Source organism: Danio aesculapii, chromosome 20 (genome assembly GCF_903798145.1).
Source record: "Danio aesculapii chromosome 20, fDanAes4.1, whole genome shotgun sequence".
Lineage (NCBI taxonomy): Eukaryota > Metazoa > Chordata > Actinopteri > Cypriniformes > Danionidae > Danio > Danio aesculapii.
The window spans coordinates 50,390,478-50,411,814 of NC_079454.1; the positions used below are offsets into that span (position 1 = coordinate 50,390,478).

General features: G+C 37.3%; 1 protein-coding gene across 1 annotated transcript in view; it reads right to left on the bottom strand.

Moving 5' to 3' along the window:
• The window catches only part of col12a1b (collagen, type XII, alpha 1b), a 219,651-nt gene that overhangs the window by 189,000 nt on the left and 9,314 nt on the right, over positions 1-21,337 (bottom strand). Inside the window, exons 4-10 of the mRNA XM_056480643.1 lie at positions 18,990-19,133; positions 17,586-17,642; positions 11,518-11,781; positions 7,197-7,361; positions 6,899-7,072; positions 6,512-6,802; positions 2,852-3,454 (exon numbers count right to left, since the gene is read on the bottom strand). Coding sequence (XP_056336618.1) covers positions 2,852-3,454; positions 6,512-6,802; positions 6,899-7,072; positions 7,197-7,361; positions 11,518-11,781; positions 17,586-17,642; positions 18,990-19,133 — 1,698 coding nt within the window. The remainder of the gene's footprint in view (positions 1-2,851; positions 3,455-6,511; positions 6,803-6,898; positions 7,073-7,196; positions 7,362-11,517; positions 11,782-17,585; positions 17,643-18,989; positions 19,134-21,337) is intronic.

Genomic DNA, 21,337 nt, shown 5'->3' on the forward strand with positions numbered 1-21,337 from the left:
CTCTTGCTCAATTCTCAGGCATTAATTCTCACTATTAACTAGTGGCTTATCTGCCTATTATTAAGATATTGGCTGTTTATTGGTGTTTATAAAGTACATGTTCTGCATGATCTTATTCTACTGCCCCTATTCAATACCTAAACAAAACTACTAACTTAATAACTATAAATAAGCAGAAAGTTAGGAAATATTTGAGGCAAAAGTCATAATTACTGGTTGATTATAGTGAGAAATGTACCTTAAAATAAAGTGTGACCAAAATGTTCAAATACCAAGCTATTGTTTTACTTTAGAAGACTTTAAATGCAACACACTACTACTACTTTTTGGTTCTTGCTTGGTTTTGGTTAAAATGTTATTTTTTACCAGTTTTAGACACTCTGTTAAATCATCTGTTTGGTGATCCACCTCGGAAAGCCAGATTAAAAAAAAAAAAAGCTAAGCAAATGACCAAAACAAAAGATTTTTGGGTCAAACGAAGCTATAGGCTTTGGTACAAAATCAGAATTTGAAGCATATATCAATAAATGTCTAGACCAGAAACGTTTAACCCAATTCTGGAGATAGACCTTTCAGAGTTCAGCTGCAACCTTGATCAAACACACCTGTTTTTAACTACCAAGTGCTCCTTTAGATCCTACTTAGATGGTTAAGTTGTGTTTGATCAGGGTTGGAGCTAAACTCTGCATGAAGGTAGATCTCCGGGAACCCAGAGTAGACCCAGACACCAAATAAACCCAGAGAACAACATACTTATAAAGCAGTAATAGTCTTAGGGTGCTTTCACAGCTGTAGATTGATTGTTTGATTCTAAAACAGGGATTAAAATTGTTAAAATGTTGAGTTTTGTTCTTGGTGCAGTTCACTTTCAAACGGCAAAGTTTCTAAATAGGGCAAAATAGTTCAAACAAGTCATGTACGAGTAAACTCTCCTCACATTGGTCAGTGTTTTTCAGAGTCCTGATCTGTTGTCATTAGTCGTTATTTTAATTTAGGACGCAATAAGAACATTATAAGCGAAAAGGTGTGCTTTAATTTTGAATGGTGACACCTACAGATATCATCACCAAATATCAATCAGAGGTATGACTTTCTAATACAAAGCCATTGGTTGGAATTATGCATTATAGGCTCTACATTATGGACAGAAATAACAGATAAACAGAGATTGCAGTTCGGTCAATTTTCCTAATGAATAAACAGCTCTTGTTAACAGTTCAGATTGTTTTCACTTTCGTATTCGACATGACATGTACATAGCAAAGAGCCTGGTTTGTTAGTCTGTTAGATCATATCGCTTTCTCACGATCAGCTCCAGCGTTCGCTTCAACCGAGCCGAGACTAGCTCATTCAGGCAATCTCGGACCAATTGGTACAGATCAGAGTTCGATTGCTGTGTTCATGTCCAAATAAACTGAGCAAATGCACCAGGTTCTGAAACAAACGTCTAGGTGTGAAAGCACCTTAAAATCAGACCCTACTCACTTTACCTCTTGATGTTCAGAAGCTCTTGCTCAATTCTCAGGCTTTAATTCTCACTATTAACTAGTGGCTTGCCTGCCTCTTATTAAGATATTGGCTGTTTATTAAAGTACATGTTCTACATGATCTTATTCTACATCCCTAATCCTACCCAATACATAAACCTAACTGCTACCTTAATAACTATAAGTAAGCAGCAAATTAGAGATTTGTTGAGGCAAACGGCTTTTTAAGAGTGAAAATAGACCTTAAAATGAAGCGTGACCAAAATGTTCAAACACCAAGCTATTGTTTGACTATAAAAGACTTTAAATGCAACACACAACCACTACTTTTTGGTTCTTGCTTGCTTTTTGCTCAGTTTTCTCAACACTTTAGACACTCTGTTAAATAATTAATTTTGAGATCCACAAAAGAAGCCAGATGTTAAAAAAGGGGTAAGCAAATGATGAAAAAAGGTGATTTTGGCTCAAATAAACCCATTAGACTTTTGTGCAAACTGGAACAAAACTAGAGATTGAAATGTACATCGACGTAAGTCTAGGGGTGCTCAACCCTGTTCCTGGAGATCTACCTATTTACAAAGTCTCAGAAATAAAGGTACGCAAGCTCTCACTGGGGTGGTACCTTTTCAAAAGGTACAAATTTGTACCAACAAGGTCCATATTAATAAATCAAGGGTACATATTAGTACCTAAAAAGTACAAATATGTTCCTCTTAAAATTTGTAGGTACTAATACAGTATAAACTTTTGAGGTACCAATATGGACCCTTTAAGTACAAATCCGTTGTCACCCCAGTGACAGCTTGCATACCTTTATTTCTGAGAGTGTACAGACTTCAGCTTCAATCCTGATCAAACACACCTGAACCAATTAAATAGGACCTGAACAGCACTTGATAATGACAGGCAGGTGTGTTCAATATGGGTTTCAAACCTAAAGCTGCGGTCACATTGGGCTTTGTGTGTGCGAAATTCTGTCGTGCGGCGCTACAAAAAGGGGCGGGATTAGACATTAAAAAAAGCAAGCGATTGCTCCATGCTTTAAATTTCTGTCCAGAGAGGTCATGTTTTGATCCTCGATTGGTCTCACGCAGTCAAGTGAAGCGATTTTGCAGGTCAGAGTTCACCAAGCTTGAACTTTGCACCGCAGCAGCTTGAGAAACTTGATGCATGACTCTGCGTTTCCGGTCTGACGCATTTGCGTGCGTATGAATGGAAGTCTATGGGAGGAAAGCCCAGTGTGACCGCAGCTTAAATCTGGAGGAAGGTGGATCTCCAGAAACAGTGTTGAGCAACCCTGGTCTAGACCCACAGACCAACATACTTCTAAAGCAGTTAGAGTCTTAAAATCAGATCCTACTCACTTCTCCTCTTGATGTTCAGAAGCTCTTGCTCAATCCTCAGACAGATGGACTGGGTTAGCTCATTGGAAATCCTCTGGAAAGCATCGAAGTCCTCTACGGTGTACACATGGGTCTCCGCTGGAGGATTAGCAATCGCCTCTAGCTCCGAGCGGACGGCATCTTTCACACCCACTGCAAAAATCTCCACATCAGTGTTCCTGAGCTTAGCAGCTGGGTCTTTGAAAGCGTCCGAGGACTTCCCATCGGTGATCAGAATTGTAACGCGTGGTACGTTCTCACGAGCGCCTCTCGTTGCAATAAAAATCCTCTCTCTCACATACGTCATAGCTTTTCCAGTATTTGTAGAGCCTCCACGGTAGGGGAAGGTTCTCACGGCTTTGACCACAGCATTTAGATCATGGTGGGTATTGAGGTAGAACTCGGTGTATGGGTCTCTGCTATACTGGACCAAGCTGATTTGAACTTTGTTCAGTCCGATGTCAAAAGTGTTGACCAGGACTTCCAAAAACGCTCGAACTTTAGCAAAGTTTGTAATCCCAATGCTGTAGGAACCGTCAACCAGGAGAACGATGTCGGCTTGTACATCCACACCCAGAGAACATTCTAGGAGCAAAGAGTTTGTGAGTCAACCTATTGTTCATTCAATTGATTACGGTGGATAATTGATGAGTATGATCTATAATAGAGAACTGGATTGCTCATGACGCCATATTGGTATGCCCTACTTTGCATTCTATCGAATTAATAGGATACTGTACGATTTTAAATGAGAAAACATCACCCAAGCAGACACCCGTTTGGATCTGCAACCTCCATGTGTCCTGTCTTACATACACAAATGGCCTAAAGATTAAATTATTATTTATATAGGATTGTGAAGCATTTCTGCTTTCATTAAAAGAGTAAAATATTTTTTTAATATTGAGAAGATGATCTATAAGAATGAAAATGACTTGCGTCTGTTCTTGGTTAGTATGTAAGAGTAATTTATTATTTGTCACCCCGCTTTTATCAAATCAAAAAAGTAGCTGTTAATGCGGAAGTATCATGACATTTCCTGGTGGCCTGATGGTTAATAATCTGGCCTGCCTAGAATCTGGCCTTCTCTAGAATCCTTCCCTCTTCACTTACCGATCGCTGCAACCCCAACCAACCACCCAAACAGCCCCACCCTTCACTTACCGATCGCCACACCACCCAAACCCCAATCCACTCCACACCCCATCCCCCCACCCCCATCACACCCCCGCCCAGCTATTCACTTACTGATCGCTTAGGTGGCCTCAGGTAACATAACTTTCCCAGCTGAAAATACTGTCCCAGTCCGCCCCTGAAGCCAATACAATTTAAAAAGCATAACGGTAAATCGTATTTGTATATGGTTATATGGACCTGCTTTAATAAGAGATATTACTTCCAATTTTACCCATCACGTGGTTTTGTTATTGGAGTGTATTATTTAATGTAGTATTATATTATTAAAAGTCGCCATCAAATGTAAGTTAAGATTGTCCATTTTCTGCTATCCTGGGATGCGTTTTCAAAAACCATGGTTGGCCAACTAAGGTCGCAAGTTCCATCGATACAAACATAGTTGGTTGATTTGGCGAATTTTGGTTGGTTGATTGATTTGAAATCCGTCATTCCAATGAACATTCACAAACTGCATTGCAAACTTGTACGTTTCCAACTACACCTACAGAACTGTAGTTAGAAGCATAGTTTCTGGATTTTGAAAACATTTATACCATTTTGAATGCAGCCGTGGGTCATGACGAAAGCTATAGGTGACCTATTATTTAAATGCAGAATTTACATTATGTCTCCATTTACGTTAAGTCAAAGATACGTAATTTACGTAATGGTAGGTTATTTATTAAGAAATGAATCTGTAATGTAGGCTGACATGACATGGGCCTGTTGGTTAGAACATTTCTGCAGTGGTTTCAATGTGTCAAGATGTAAAAGTAGACATTTAAAAAATAAACAAAACCCAACTTAATAATAATAATAATAATAATTATTATTATTATTATTATTATTATTATTATTATTATTATTATTATTATTATTATTATTATTATTATTATTATTAAGTAGGATTTTTTTCTTTTATTTTTAAATGTCCTACTGTAAATTACAACCATTAGTCTAAAGATTGATATGATTTACATGAGATTAGAGTTCTAGCTATGCGGTTTTATGTTTTAGAATAGAATATCTTCTCAATAATATTTGTAAAGGAAACATACATTAGGCCCTATATGTGCCGTTTACATTTTTTTTTTTAAATATGGAAAGAGAGTGCATGATTTTACCAAAACTAATGTTGGATTTTTTTTTCAAATGCATGTGCATGTAAAACAATATAATTTGCATAAAAAATGGGGATTTTCTTTTAAGAAGTTGTTACTCCACCCCGCTTAGAGCATGATTACGGACGTTTTACATTATAACTAACGTTGTTCAAACGATGGATCTGCGACCAAGCAACTATGGTTTTGGGAAACACTCGTCTCTACATCGTTCTTCTCCCAAACAATGCATCATACAGCCAGGAGTTATGTTGTTGTTTGAGAAATGCACCTCTGACTTGAAATGGTTGTGAAATGAGAAAAAAATGTAGGACACTTTCACTCTTTCGGAACTGATTGGACTGTTGAAAAATGGACGTTGCTAACAAAATGAAGGAAGACTGACGAATGGATGAACTCAGAGAAGAAACGAGACATGCCCTGATAGCCCTGCCCTAAATCACTGATAGCCCCGCCTAAAGGATCGATGGCCCCACCTTAAAGTCACATTCCATGTGACCAGGGAGTGAGGAAGAGGGAAGGAAAGGTTGCAACCCAGGCTCATTCAATTTACGTACCCCTATATACTTTTCTGGAAAGCGCCAACTACATCCCAAGAGCTATGTTTTTTGCCGTTTTTGTTTTCGTTCAGAGGCCGCTGTGCGCGCTTTTTAGGATCTCAAATTTTTCTTGCAAGGGTCTTTTGTGCCTGCTCTTCTCACGTAAATCCACCAGAGGTCGCTGTTGACTGACTGACTGACTGACTGACTGACTGACTGACTGACTGAGATCGGTCAGCTGGTAAGCGCAAAAAGGAACGGCGTCATACCGCTCGTAGTGTTTGTTTTAAAAACAAAACGCAGCCATACATTCGTCTGGCTACATAATTCGCAATCTTCATATTACGAATATATAGGGCTACGTTTTTTTTCCCCAACACATTTCTAAATGTAATAGTTTCAATAACTAATTCCAAACAACAGACTTCTTTTTATCTTTGTCACGATGATAGTACTTAATATTTGACTAGATACTGTTCAAGATACTAGTATTCAGCTTAAAGTGACATTTAAAGGCTTAATTAGTTTAATTAAGTAAGTTAGGGTAATTAGGCAAGTAATGATGGTAAATAAATAAGCTTAAAGTGAACCTGTCATACACTTTAGTGAACATCTGGTCATGTTTTCAAGCTGTACTGTGGGTCATTTTCGACTGATCCCTGTAGCGCAGACGTTGTAGGCCTCTATCAGTAGGGAATAGTAAGATGCCGGATCAAACATTTCCAATACCTTCACTGCATCTCAGCAGTTTATAACACAATGAGCAATCCAGTCATTATAGATCAATGTTGTAGACCCTTCCTCACCTAATGATACCTTCAAAGGTTGGGTTTTCTCCATTGCCATAACAGCCTCGCTGGGCGTCAGACCTTTGAGTGCAAACAAGCTGATCTCATACTCAGTATCAGGAGACAAATCTCTCACATTCACAGAGGTCTGAGTCGGCCCAACGTACAGCTCCTGACGCTTGCTGCCGGCCAACATGGGAACCATCTGCACCTTATATCCAGTCACTTCCCCAATAGACGCATCCCAAGTCACCCGCATTGACTTGGACGCGACCTCTGTGACTTGCAAGTTTGACGCTGGTTCAACCACTGCAAAATAAACACAAGAAGAAGCCATGTTTAATGCGTGGGGATGTGTTTAATAAACCCTCTGTGGCAGACTTACACTTGTTATTGTTTGTTTACCTTCCTCTCCGCTAGCCAGCGAGTTGAGCTGGTCGTCAACACTGCTGCACACCTGCGCAATAAACGATTTCTCCACAGCTTTGATCATGTCGAAGTTTGGCACCGTGTACACGTGCGTTCTGTAGGGCGTTGAAGACATTTGTTTTAACTCTTCCTCATCTGCTTCTTTGATCCCTGAATGAAAATAATAAATGAGGATAAGATTCCTTTCAAGGATTTCTTCGGAGCAGATGGATTTCTTTGAAAGCTGTCCAGTTCTGTGAGAAAGCAGGACAAGCAATGATGAACGACCACATACCCAATGTGAAGATTTCGACTCCAGCGTTCTTCAACTTCTTGGCGTAACCCTCCACGGGGTCCTGAGATTTCCCGTCTGTGATAACAACAGCTACTCTGGGGAATCCCTTTCGAGCACCGGCGGCCTCTGTGAACATGTTTTTCAGCAGGTAATCCAGGGCTTCACCTGTACAAAAAAATGAATTGAAATGCATAGGGTTACTATGTTGATAAGGAGTAATACGGGATTCCCACTCTAAATAAAATATCAAATTCCCTGACTTTTCTTTGATTTTCCAAGCTAGATTTTTATTATCTATTTATTACAGATTTTGGTAACACTTTACAATAACAGTACGTGAATAATGACGTACTAATATGTAAACTAAACATTAATTTACCATGCGCTAAACATGAACTAACTTTAACTACAAGAGTCACATGAGTTCATGTGTGAATATTGGCTACCTTAATTACTTGTTGACACATGATTGTTTGTTAATAAATGTGTTAATGTACCACATTAGTTTACGCTTAATTTAACCATCCTGAATTCATGATATGGTAATGTATAATTATACCATTACTTTACTTGGAGGGGCACATCATCATTAACCCATTCTTAATTACTAGTCAACTCCTTATGAACATCCAACTAGTCTGTTTACACTGAATAACAATAGAAAAGTGTTCAGTCAACATCATCATGAACAGTTTAAACACAGGAGTTCATGAGTAGTTAAGCATGAGTTAATGGTGACGTGCCCCTCCAAGTAAAGTCATGACTACATTATACTTTAACAGCTCATGAGTTCATGTTGGTTACATTTCGCTTAAATTTAAGTGTTAATTAATACATTAATTAACAACATGTACTAAGAAGTAATTAAGGTAGCTGTTATTCACACATGAACTGTTGTGATTCATGTATTTAATGTAAGGTCATCATTAGCGCACACCTTAACTCTTCATTAATTCATAGTAAAGGAATGTTTAGTTTACATATGAACACATCATTATTCATGTATTGTTATTGCAAAGTGTTACTCAGATTTGATATATATTTTATATTTGATATATATATATATATTACCATTAAAAAGTTTGGGGTCAGTGTGATTTTAAAATGTTTTAAAATAAGCTTATCCTGCTCACCAAGGCTGCATTTATTTAATCAAAAATACAGTACAAATTGTAAAATTGCACTATAAAATAACTGTTCAAAAGTAGTTTATAATTTAATTTAATAATTTATTACAGTGATTTTAAAGATGAATTTTCACCTTCATTACTCCAGTCTTCGAAGTCACATGATCCTTCAGAAATCAGTCTAATACTAATTATTATTTTCATTATTATCATTATTATTATTATTATTAATGGTAATAGTAATAAAAGCAATATAGACTGGAGTAATAATTTCACTTGAAACTACATACAACAAGAAAGCATTTTTTATTTTAATAAATATTTAACGATTTAACTTTTTTTTTAGATTTAATTAATGCTGCCTTGATGAACAGAATAATTGAAAAAAAAACATGAAAACTGACCCCAAATCTTTGACAGGTAGTGTATATATATATATTGTGAATGCACACTATATACTGACACCGATGACAAGGATCTGTTAAGTCAAAAGTCATTATTTTTGTTTTACGTGCAAACAAAATAATTTATAATTGATAATAAGGATTATATAATAAGTAGAATAAGTATAAGGATTGATCATATTTCAGTTGAGCCATTGAAGGAATATGGTCCGTTTTGAGAATGTTATTTCGTTTTATCCTGGGCTTCTCTGAACCATCCCAGCAGGCACACAATGTTAATATTAGGTTAGATTTAGGTCATGGCTTTAGGTGACCTAAATTCAAGTCTAGCCAACGTCTAAAGTCAAAAAGTTATTTTGACATCCAATAATGGCATCAAATGACATTGATATATGGTTGATTTTTGGTTGTTTTGGAAAGTGACCAAAATCCAACTTCAAGCCAAAATCTTAAATCTACATCATATTGATGTCAAATACTGACATACTGATATTCTTCAGGTATGGCCACCAAAATCCAATGTCTGATGGACATCATAATGGGAACGTCCACACAACGTCAAGCTGTAACATCATTAGACAATGATATTTGGTTGATTTTAGGTTGGATGTTGGACATTGACGGTTCTGGCCAGGGTTTTCACGATACTGGAATTTGACACCAATCGATACTGAAGTTTTAAAAACGGCCACTTCTTGCTGACATTCTTAAACAGTGCTGATTTGCCATGTGTTCACCTGCTCAACAAAAATGGCTGGGATTGGCTGTAAACGTCATCAATTGACCAATCTCACCGCTGTTTACTGAATGTATCCACAGATAGAGGAACACTGGATTGTTTCAAAGTCACGTCAATCAGCTGGTTTGTCAATAAGCTAATGTATGAGCGATCCGCTGATGTATCACGGCTTTAAAACCCTCCAGTGTTCCTGTATCTGTGGTTACACTCACTAAACAGCGGTAAGTTCAATGAACTGATGAGCTTCATGACAAATCACAGTCATTTCTGTTGAGCACATGAACACAACTGCCAATTAGCGCTGTTTAAGAACGCGCTTAATAGCGCTCAAATGTAAGCGGGAAAAGTTTTTTTAAATTTCAGTATCGATTGGTATCGAATTCCAGTATCGTGCAACCCTAGTTCAGGCGTCAACACGATTTTCCTTTCCAAACAAAATGCAACGTCCTCATAATGGATGTATGCAGAACAGTTCTGCATAGTTTAACTCCAACCACCTCCAACTCACACCTGGTTAATAGTGTCTGGTGGTTGCTGCTAGATCGGATATGGTTGCGGCCGGAAGTTAACGAAAATTATTTAGATTATTTATTAAATTTCCCATTTATTGTATTTTATTCATGTTTACCCCCACCGCAACCCTAAACCCAACCGTCACAGTGATGTAAAAACAGTAGTTGTACCGAGTACTATTTATGTTGTCAATTAAATTACGCAATAAATTGTATTTTTCAACACCTACCCCCACCCCCACCATAAACCCAACCATCACTGTAATGTAAAAACTGTAGTTGTAGCGAGTATTATTTACATTATCTATTAAATTACCCAATAAATTGTATTTTTCAACACCTACCCCCACCCCCACCATAAACCCAACCATCACTGTAATGTAAAAACTGTAGTTGTAGCGAGTATTATTTACATTATCTATTAAATTACCCAATAAATTGTATTTTTCAACACCTACCCCCACCCCCACCATAAACTCAACCATCACTGTAATGTAAAAACTGTAGTTGTAGCGAGTATTATTTACATTATCTATTAAATTACCCAATAAATTGTATTTTTCAACACCTACCCCCACCCCCACCATAAACCCAACCATCACTGTAATGTAAAAACTGTAGTTGTAGCGAGTATTATTTACGTTATCTATTAAATTACCCAATAAATTGTATTTTTCAACACCTACCCCCACCCACACCATAAACCCAACCATCACTGTAATGTAAAAACTGTAGTTGTAGCGAGTATTATTTACGTTATCTATTAAATTACCCAATAAATTGTATTTTTTAACACCTACCCCCACCCCAACCCTAAACCCAACCATCAGAGTAATGTAAAAATATGAATGATTGTTATACAGTGTCATAATAAAATGCTGCTATCTTAATGTGCATATTGCACTTCCAGCCGGCCGCGTATCCGATCGAGACTTTACCGTGTCTAATAGTCTTGAACTTGATTAGACCTATAAGAGTCTAATCTTGATCATTTGGACCAGCTGTGTTTGATTAGGGTTGGATCAAAACTACACAGAGCTGCAGCCCTCCATTTAATTGAGTTAGAGACCTATGGGGTACAACATCAATCTGACGTCATGTGCCATCTATGGAGAATGAGGGAGCTCTCGCATTTCATCTAAAATATCTTAATTTGTGTTCTGAACATGAATGAAAGTCTCAGTCGATTGAAACAACATGTGAGAAAGTAATTAATAAAATCATTTAGGTGTTTGCCAGTTGATGAGAATGAAAGGGAAAAATATGGAGCTCAAATATAGCCTAATAATAACAAGAGGTGTGAAATAATGACCTAAATAAATGACATAGACAAATTATATTTTGATAAATGAAAACTAAAAATTAAAGTAACAAACAAAAGTAGCTGGTATACCATGACTTCCCTGATTCCCTGATTTTTAGCATCTCAAAATGACCATATTCCATGACATTGCAGAAACTTGCATGACCCGTAGGAACCCTTATATCACTATGTATGTGTAGGCTTTAGTTTGAATGCATAAGTGTTTAATGTGGTACCTGTCATGGTGTTGCCGCCCTTGTATGGCAGATTGTTAATGGCTCTGAGTAGATCGGCCCGTCTAAAGTGCTGGTTAAGGTTAAACTCAGTTCTGGTGTCGGTGCTGTACTGAACAACACCCACTCGAGTCTTGTCCTCCCCCAAGTCAAACGCACCAGCCAGGGCTGCGATGAAGTTACGAATGAATTTGAAGTTTTCCCGTCCGACACTCCAAGAGCCGTCCACCAGGAAGACAAGGTCGGCAATGGAGCCTATTGAGCATTCTACGGAGACATAATGAGGTCAATGAGTCAAAAGCTCTGCACTGGACACTTAAAAATATATAAACCACTCACTTTAAACACATTTGACAACACAAATGTCTGAACAGACATTCAGAAAAAATATACCATGCATTTGATTTAGTTAGATTGTTTTACGTTGGACAATAGCTGTGTTTCCATCCAAAAATGTGAATTAAATTTATGCGCAAAACATGAAAAATCGCACAAAAGACGTGCGAATAAAGCAGCGTTTCCATCCAACGAGTCAAAGAGAACAAAATCGTCACTTCCTGATTATCTGGTGCCAAATATCATCAGTAAAAATGGAATTTGCAGTGGTAGGAGAAGCTGCGTGAATCTTTTCTTCATCTAATAAATGACTTGCGCCTCAGAAGTCAATGCCGACACACAATAATCATATGCTAGCGTTTGACGGTGTAAGACATAGAGAAGAGATGCTACTAATAATACTAATACACTAATAATACTAATATTGAAATGGTTAAAGCGTTTTAGAATGACCAAAACAACAGTTCAGATGTTTTACAGTCTGGTCAGCCTGCTAGTTTGTCCATTCACACACATTTTCATCATCACATGACCTTTTTTAATGCACATACAGTACTGGAATTTGTTGTGCAAAAATGTTTCCATCATAGTTTATGCGCATCTTTTCTAATGGAATATCAAGTTTATCCTATAGTTATGCGCATAGGTTTTTTTATGCGCATATGTTTTTTCAAAATTGATGCGCATCTTGGCGTTTCCAGCAAAAAAAAATTTCATGCGTATTTCCAAATTGAAATGTAGCTATTGATAAAATGCAAACTCTTTTGCATAGAGTTGAAGGCAGAATTATCAGTCCTTTTTTGAAATTTTTATTATTTTTCAAATATTTCCCAAGAGCAAGGAAATTCTCACAGTATTTTCTATTATAATTTTCTTCTGTTGAAAGGCTCATTTCATTTAGTTTGGCTGGAATAATACTATTATATAAATTTTTTTATTTAAAGTCTATATTATTAGCCCCCATAATACATTTTTTAGACTGTTGATGGTTAGACAATTGACCATGTTTTTACTGTTTTAAATAATGACTGTTAAAGTCATTTAAAGAGTGACTGTTTTAAATAATGGCTCACACACACAGCATTGCAAACATAATCCTGTTGCACTACTACACGTGATTTTGGTTTTATTGTTAAAAAAAAAAAAAAAACAAGAAGAAAACATGTTAAATGAGAATCTGAAATATTTTATCTCATTCATTCATTCATTTTCTTGTCAGCTTAGTCCCTTTATTAATCCAGGGTCGCCACAGCGGAATGAACCGCCAACTTATCCAGCATATGTTTTTCCAACACAATCTCACGGCAATTCGTAACTTTTTGATTTCGTGGCTAATTCGTACGAATTCGTACGATCTAATTCGTACAATTTAGTACGATTTGCTCATCCGCCAATGACGGTTGGGTTTAGGGGTGGGGTTAGGTGCCACGCCTCCTTCAAATCGTACAATTTTGTACGACTGAACTGGTGCGAATTCGTACGAATTAGCCACTAAACTGTCAAAACGTAAAATACTTACGTTTTCTCGTGAAATCAGGCTGTTTTTTTGCAGCGGATACCTTTCCAGCTGCAACCCATCTCTGGGAAACATCCACACACACTCATTCACACTCATACACTATGGACAATTTAGCCTACCCAATTCACCTGTACCGCAAATCTTTTGACTGTGGGGGAAACCGGAGCACCCGGAGGAAACCCACACGAATGCAGGGAGAACATGCAAACTCCACCCAGAAACGCCAACTAACCCAGCCGAGGCTCAAACCAGCGACCTTCTTGCTGTGAGGCGAAAGCACTACCTACTGCGTTGCGTATTTCTCATACTTCAAAAAATAAAGATGATTTAATATTCACATTTTTTTTTATTTTGAATATTTTGTTAAACAAATCGTTCTCACACTTCATATTTTTCATAGTATATGTATTAAGTCTAGTACTTTTACCATGAACCGACATATCAACCATTTGGTAGAGGCTGATATTTAAGAAATTATGGGATGTGTTAAAAAAATGCATTCAATGTGTTAATTAGCAACATTAGGAGTTAAGAAATGCAATCCAAACATTAAAGGGTTAGGGGAATGTTAAGGAATAGTTAAAGGGTTAACTTAGTTAAACCTTTGAATTGTTCTTTAAACTGAATACTAGTATCTTATTTAATAACCAGTAAAATATTATGTACTGTCATCATGGTAAAGAAAAAATAAATGAGTTACTAGAAATGAGCTATTAAAACTACAGGGTGAGTGAAAAAGAATTCCACAGGAACTAAGGGACAGCTAAGCTCTTTCTGTCATCGATTTAAGGAAGCTCTGAAGTACTCTTCACATTAATTAATTACCCAAATGTTCCATCATGTTTCTTTGATTAAATACAGATTTTCAAAGTTGTGGTATTGTTTTTGAATCACCCTGTATTGTGTTAAAAATGTGTTGAATTCTTGAGAAATATTCAAAAATTATTTTTGAAGGGATACCATTCATTTTGCCCTCGAATGTAAAATTTCATTGAATCAATAGATTTATTCAATCTCAAAGTTTGTAAATATGGAAACACATTCAGGTGTTAGTTGATCATTCACAGCTGTATGTGTATGCTTGACTGTGTGTCATATTGTGAAGCAAAAATATGAAGGGGGTCACCCTTGTATGGAACATTCTACCAGAAACGTACATTATCTGTCCTTGAAATAAAAACATTAACACACACACACACACACACACACACACACACACAAAAAGATTTCATCCAAAAACAAGTCTAAAATGGATGCCTTCTGTGAGTGTAAAGAAATATATCATTCATTAGGCCAGTGTTTCCCAACCCTGTTCCTGAAGGCACACCAACAGTACACATTTTCAACCTCTCCCTAATCAAACAGAACATTAGAAAAGACCCCAAAACCTGACACGAATGGGTCAGATAAGGGAGACATACAAAATATGTACTGTTGGTGTGCCTCCAGGAACAGGGTTGGGAAACACTGCATAAGGCTGTCAGATTTTTTTTTTCTTTATTAAAAACACTATACGAATTTCCAAACCCTGTCATTGTCCTGGTCCTCAGCCAAATTGGACCTACAGCTTTATTAATAATAATTTTGTTATGCTAAAAACTGTTATTTAGGGAGGAAAACACTTCAGAAATTGCAAGTTTAAGTTCACATCATTCACATCAATAGATTTAAAAACAGGAAATTATAAATAAACTCTACAAATAAATGCTATTTTACAACTGTCCTTATGTTTCTGTCAGCTGCGTCACATTTGTATTAAATTTAACATAAAATGCGTGTAATACACCTTTAAGGCTATGAGGAAGTGACATCATTTGACGGAGGAGAATTTGGCATTGACAGAATTTGACAGCTGTTACGACTCAGTATCTGTGCCTGTGTTTTTGTTTTCTCTCTCTACCTGTCATTTTCTTTAGGTCCGCCCAATTTCAGCTCCTCATTGGCTAAGCTAGATGCCAGTCATCATTACCACTACAATGATGTCATCAATGACCAATCACAAGTGGACTTCCCTACTTAAAAGGAAGCCGGTGTGGCAGAACACTAGCCTGCTTTTTGCTTGCTCACTGTTGTGTGTGTGATTGCTGGGTTGCTTGACAGTGTGTTTGCTGGATTGCTTGACAGTGTGTTTTACTGGATTGCTTAACAGTTTCTTGTGCTATGTGTGCTGTAATAATTTTTGCTGAAATCGATCTTTAAAAGAGTGTTATAATTATGTTTTCTTTCTGATCACTAGACCCACAACATCAATGGGATTCGAGGACAGGGTAGATGTCACGTGACCTACATGCTGCTACACATAGGAAATGCAAATGTATTATACACACTTTAGAAGTGTGCGCCACTCATTGTAAGTTTTGTTTACGTTTTTGGTTAGTAGTGTAGTTTAGACAGGGCGTGAAAACTCTGAAGAATTTTCTTTTTCTTTCTTTTATTAGATAGTATAGAGATTGTGGGTTTTAGTTAGAGTTGTTTTGTTTTATTATTTTCTTTGGCACCACTTTTGTTGCTCTTCCCCTCTATTACAACCATTTCAAGAGTTCACACTTAGCTGATGATTAATTATAAGCTTGTTTGGCATGCTGTCCCGGGAGAGAGCCCTGAGCTCATAAGATCCTCGAGCCCGGGGCTCCCTCCCGTTGCAAGGCGAGAGGGGAGTTTGAGCTCAGGTAAATCTCGAGAACTCCCCTGCTGTAACAACCAATGAACAGCCAGTGATTGCTCTTGAGAGATAATCATTTACTAGGAGCATGGGACGGTGGGAGGAAACCGGGGAACCCGGGGGAAACCCACGTGAGCACGGTGAGAAAATGCAAACTCTACACAGAAATGTCTGCTGGTTTGGTAAAGCCTAGAACCAGAGACATTCTTGCTGTGAGGCAACAGTGCTAAGCACTGGGCCACCGTGTCACCCATCTATGAAGAAGGAGGAGTAGGGGTGGATGGGGGGGGATTCTTCAAAACGAAGATAGCGGTTGTACGTAACCCAGGGTATTTGTAGTAGCTTAGGAGTCATCTGATTGGTGCATTGAGGATAATGCGGATCCAGCCAGTAGCAATCATAAGCACGTGATCCTCTCGAAATTAGTTTATAACTAAACTTCACTTATTTATTCTCGTTTTCTTTTATTTTGTATATACTTTGTTTATTATTTACTCACTTTGTAAAATAAACACTTATTTTGGCATAATTTGGTTGGTTGTCAGCTCAATTGCCTCCACCATTCACAAAAAGGGTCATACATTTTAAATGTTGCAGTAACCCTAGTGTTTCCATCTTAAATACCGTACCACAGTGATCAAGGTAGCATTCAAATGCATTTTGTGGAATGATTTGAGTATGACAAGCTTAAAGAACAGGCCCTGTCCCATTTTTATAAGAGAAAATGTACGCTTCTGGTAGAATGCCCCGTAACAGCATAACATTTATCTATTACACAACACACATCGTTCACAAGTCATTCTCTATTGATTCATGAGTTGTGTCTCCAATATATGGAATCTTATTAGGCAAGTCATGACTAGTCACTCCCTCTCTCTTGAACTCCATTAATCCTAATCCTCCATACAGTTTTAATCTTGCAGTCGAAAAACGATTTGAGGAATTTGCTGCCGTTGAGCAGATTGAGACGGCAACGTCCTTGGTGAGATGTTGGCAAACCCTTACGCTAGACGGGACAGGACAAGAAGTTGCTGACATATCGTAGCATGCCTTTCTTTATTGCTGTAATTAGATTCGCTTATTTTCCACTTGTGCCAGCACAGTAAATGGGTTTTGTTAGCGGGTCGTCTACACAGGACATGCTAACTAACCATTTTGGTATTTGAGGTTGGAGGGTTTGGATTTTCCACTTCTGATTAATGTAGGAAAGTAAAAGTAAAGCAGTTCACCTTCATCTGGAGGACAAGGCTGCAATGCTCTTGTAAAGAGAGGAGTTGTAAAGCTTTTCCACTTTCTGCATTGGATAAGGTTTAGGGGTTTTATTTTAAAATCAGGCGCAAAGGGACCACTTACAAACCCAAAAGCCACGCTGGAAACGTTGGCTCAGTTTATCATGTCTGGAAAACTTAATGCTGACTAAACAAGCTAAACTGTTATCAGCAATCATACATTTTGGAAAAGAAAGACAGACATGCACACATTTGCCTATTGACTGGTGTGGAAACTCTCAATAAAACAGAGCAATGGAAAGAGCCTGGAGGTGTGTGTACTTACTGACTGCATCTGAGACCTGAGGTTTCCTGGTACCTCCTTCAAAACCGCTTGATTGGACTTAAAGCAAACAAAACACATACAAAATCAATAAAGATTCATGTACAGACATTTCTTCTACTAAATGAATTTCCACTCCTTTTGACCAATAAATTTCCAGCCCTTCTTTAGTAGTTTGTGAATACTGTTTTGCATTATGCTGTACTTTTTGCACTATATACTGTTTTGCATCTGCTCTAGTCAGGAGTGCGTTTCCGAAAACCATCGTTAGCCAACTAAGATCGCAAGTTGCGTTACAAACATAGTTTATTGATTTGCTGTTTCACAAATCTGTCATTGCAACGAACATTCGCAAACTTGTACGCTTGCAACTATACTTCTGGAGCTGCAGTTAGGAGCAGAGTTCCTGGTTGTGTTCTATTCCCACTTATCCCCCCTATGCCCTATTCATTTAGAACATTCTAACATTTAAACTTGTAATGATTTAAAAATAAAGCATTAAAGTCATCTCTCTTAGGTGTATTTTGCTTTCAAAATCTTTATTTTGACAACTGCGTTCCCTTCGCAGCTCCAAATGAACAGATTTGGTAATTTGGGGATTTTTTTGGGGAGGTTGGGTATCCCTTATTTTCACATCCCAGTGTTGACAGGTATGAAAATGGTTCATTGGATTTACTTTTTTCTTAAGATAACATTTTTATTGGCTTAATTTAAACAAACTAATAAAATTTAGAAATGTCTCTCTTAGTTTGTTTGTTTAAATTAAGCCCATTTTAATCGTTTGCAACAACTTAATTGAAAAAAATGAAGTAAATCCAATGAATAATTTTATTAGTGTACTATGAAAGTCGATGGGTTCATCACCCAGTATTCTTTAAAATATCTTCTTTTGTGTTCAACAGAGGACAGAAACGCATAATTTGGGGTTGGCAACTTGTAGAGAGTTGCGCATCGATGGACTTGCTCTTGTTTGCATTGTTTTCGCATCGTGTTTGGACTTTCAGCAGTGAAATTAAACCACACTGAACTGAACTAAACTAAACTTCAACTCTAAAAACTGGACTGACATATTTCAATTTCCTAGAACTTCTATGTTAAGCTGATTTCACACAATCTACATTGTAAAAGTGCTAGAGAAATAAAGATGAACTGAATTGATAAAGGTTTAAAACCACTTGAGGGAGAGTAAATGATAAGGTCATTTTATTTTTGTGGTCATCTAACACTTTAATAGAGATTACAACCACAAATAGCAAATTCTCGTCTAAGTTACTTTAGAAAAACGACATACATTACAGCAAAACAATGTATTACGTATTTTTCCCAAATAAGATCTTTTATGACAGCTACGACCGTGGTCTCCATGCATTAATGGCATATCAAGCAATACAATTGATTTCCACTTACTTGTTATTTGACCAGAGATTGGTATACTTTCTTCTGATCCCAAATATGACGTTATCGTAACAACATAATCCACATCGGGGGTCAAATCAGTGATAGAGGTTTTGGTTGAGGTGGAAGAAAGTGTAAATTCCTTAACAGGCTCTTCTGCAGAGAGATGGGGAACATTTGCATGTACAATGTTAAAACATCACATGGTGATATACATTCAACGTCAAGATAACATCTTTATTTATAAGTAGATAAATCTAGTCTAGACACACAAAAGCTAGATTAGGGAAGCATTAATGACTTCCCAAGACAAGTGATGAGTAACAGTCCAGGTTTAAATCATTTTTAAAAGGGCACGCCAGAACGCATTTCCCAAGAGTTGCCTGTGGCGGTGAGTTTAAAGGTTACTTGTCGTTTACCAGATGCTTTCTTATCGCAAGCAAAAGTACACCTACAACAGGGATGGTTCCCCTCAAGCAGCCTGAGGTTAAAGGAACACTACTGTTTTTGAAAATAGCCTATTATTGCAACACCCCAAGAGTTAGAGTTGAGTTTTACAATTTTTAAGGCATTCAGACAATCTCTAGGTCTGGCGGAAGCACGTTTAGCTTCGCTTAGCATAGATTATTAGATCGGATTGGATGGTTAGCATTTCAATGAATAATGTCCAAAGAGTTTTGTTAATTTTTCTACTTAAAGCTTGACTCTTCTGTAGTTCCATCATGTATTAAGACCAATGAAATATGAAAAGATCTTCTAGATTGATATGGCAAGGAACTATACTCATTATAGTTATACTCATTAATTATACTCATTAATACTCAAAGAACTTTGCTGCCTTACCATGACTTGAGCAGCGCAATGATATTGCACAGTGCCTGAAAATCAGCTAACTTCCGTCAATATAACCAACATGATCAGAGAGTACGCCTTGCAACCATAGAGACTTTCTGAGAGATGATTCAGAACTATTTTCGGGCACTGCATAATATCTTATTGCCCCTGCTGCAGCCATGGTCCGGCAGCAAAGTTCATTAATTAGTATAAGAGTATAGTCAAAGTCCCTTTCAAGGAAAGTCTGTTCACTCGATGGCCATATTTGCAACACCACATTCCTATCTGAATGAATGGGGGAATATTTAAATATCAAAAACTGCTTGCTGACATCGCGATTAAATTACATTTCAAATCAGTAACAAAATCTGAAGTGATCGTTCCCATTTAACTTCCGTCAATATAACCAACATGATCACCTGCTTAAACAGGAATCATGCCTTGCAACCATGGAGACTTTCTGAGAGATGATTCAGAACTATTTTCAGGCACTGCATAATATCTTATTGCCCCTGCTGCAGCCATGGTCCGGCAGCAAAGTTCTCTGATTATTAGAACAGTATAGTCAAAGTACCTTCAAACAAAAGTCTGTTCACTAGGTGGCCTTATTTGCAACACCCCTGAGCAGTATATCCAAGAACAAATTCCTCTCTGAATGAATGGGGGAATATTGAAATATCAAAAACTGCTTGCTAAAATCTGAATTAAATTACATATTTCAAATCAGCAACAAAATCTGATGTGATCTTTTCCATTACTGTAATTATTTAACTTCCATCAATATAACCAACATGACCACCTGCTTAAACAGGAATCATGCCTTGCAACCATGGAGACTTTTTGATAGATGATTCAGAACTATTTTCAGGTAGTGCATAATATCTTATTGCCCCTGCTGCAGCCACGGTCCGGCAGCAAAGTTCTCTGATTATTAGAAGCGTAATAGTCAAAGTCCTTTTCAAGGAATTGAAATTGAATTGAGTTGAATGGAAAGTCTGTTCACTCGATGGCCATATTTGCAACTGCCAAGGGCAGTATATTCAAGACCAAATTCCTATCTGAATGAACGGAGGAATCCTAAAATCTCAAAACTGCAAGCTAAACTCGCAGTTAAATTACATATTTCAAATCAGTAACAAAATCTGAAGTGATCTTTCCCATTACTTTTGTTATTAAACTTCCGCCATTATAGCCAACATGACCACCTGCTTACACAGGGAGTACACCTTGCAACCATGGAGACTTTTTGAGTTCTCTGATTATTAGAAGAGTTTAGTCAAAGTACCTTTTAACAAAAGTCTGCTCTCTAGGCGGCCAGATTAGCAACACCCCTGAGCAGTATATCCAAGACCAAATTCCTATTTGAATGAATGGGCGAATATTGAAATATCAAAAACTGCTTGCTGAAATCACAATTAAATTACATTTCAAATCAGCAACGAAATCTGATCTTTCCCATTACCACTGTTGTTTAAGATTTACTTACATTTAAACCAAGTAACTTACAGTTTGCGCCAACTTCTGGG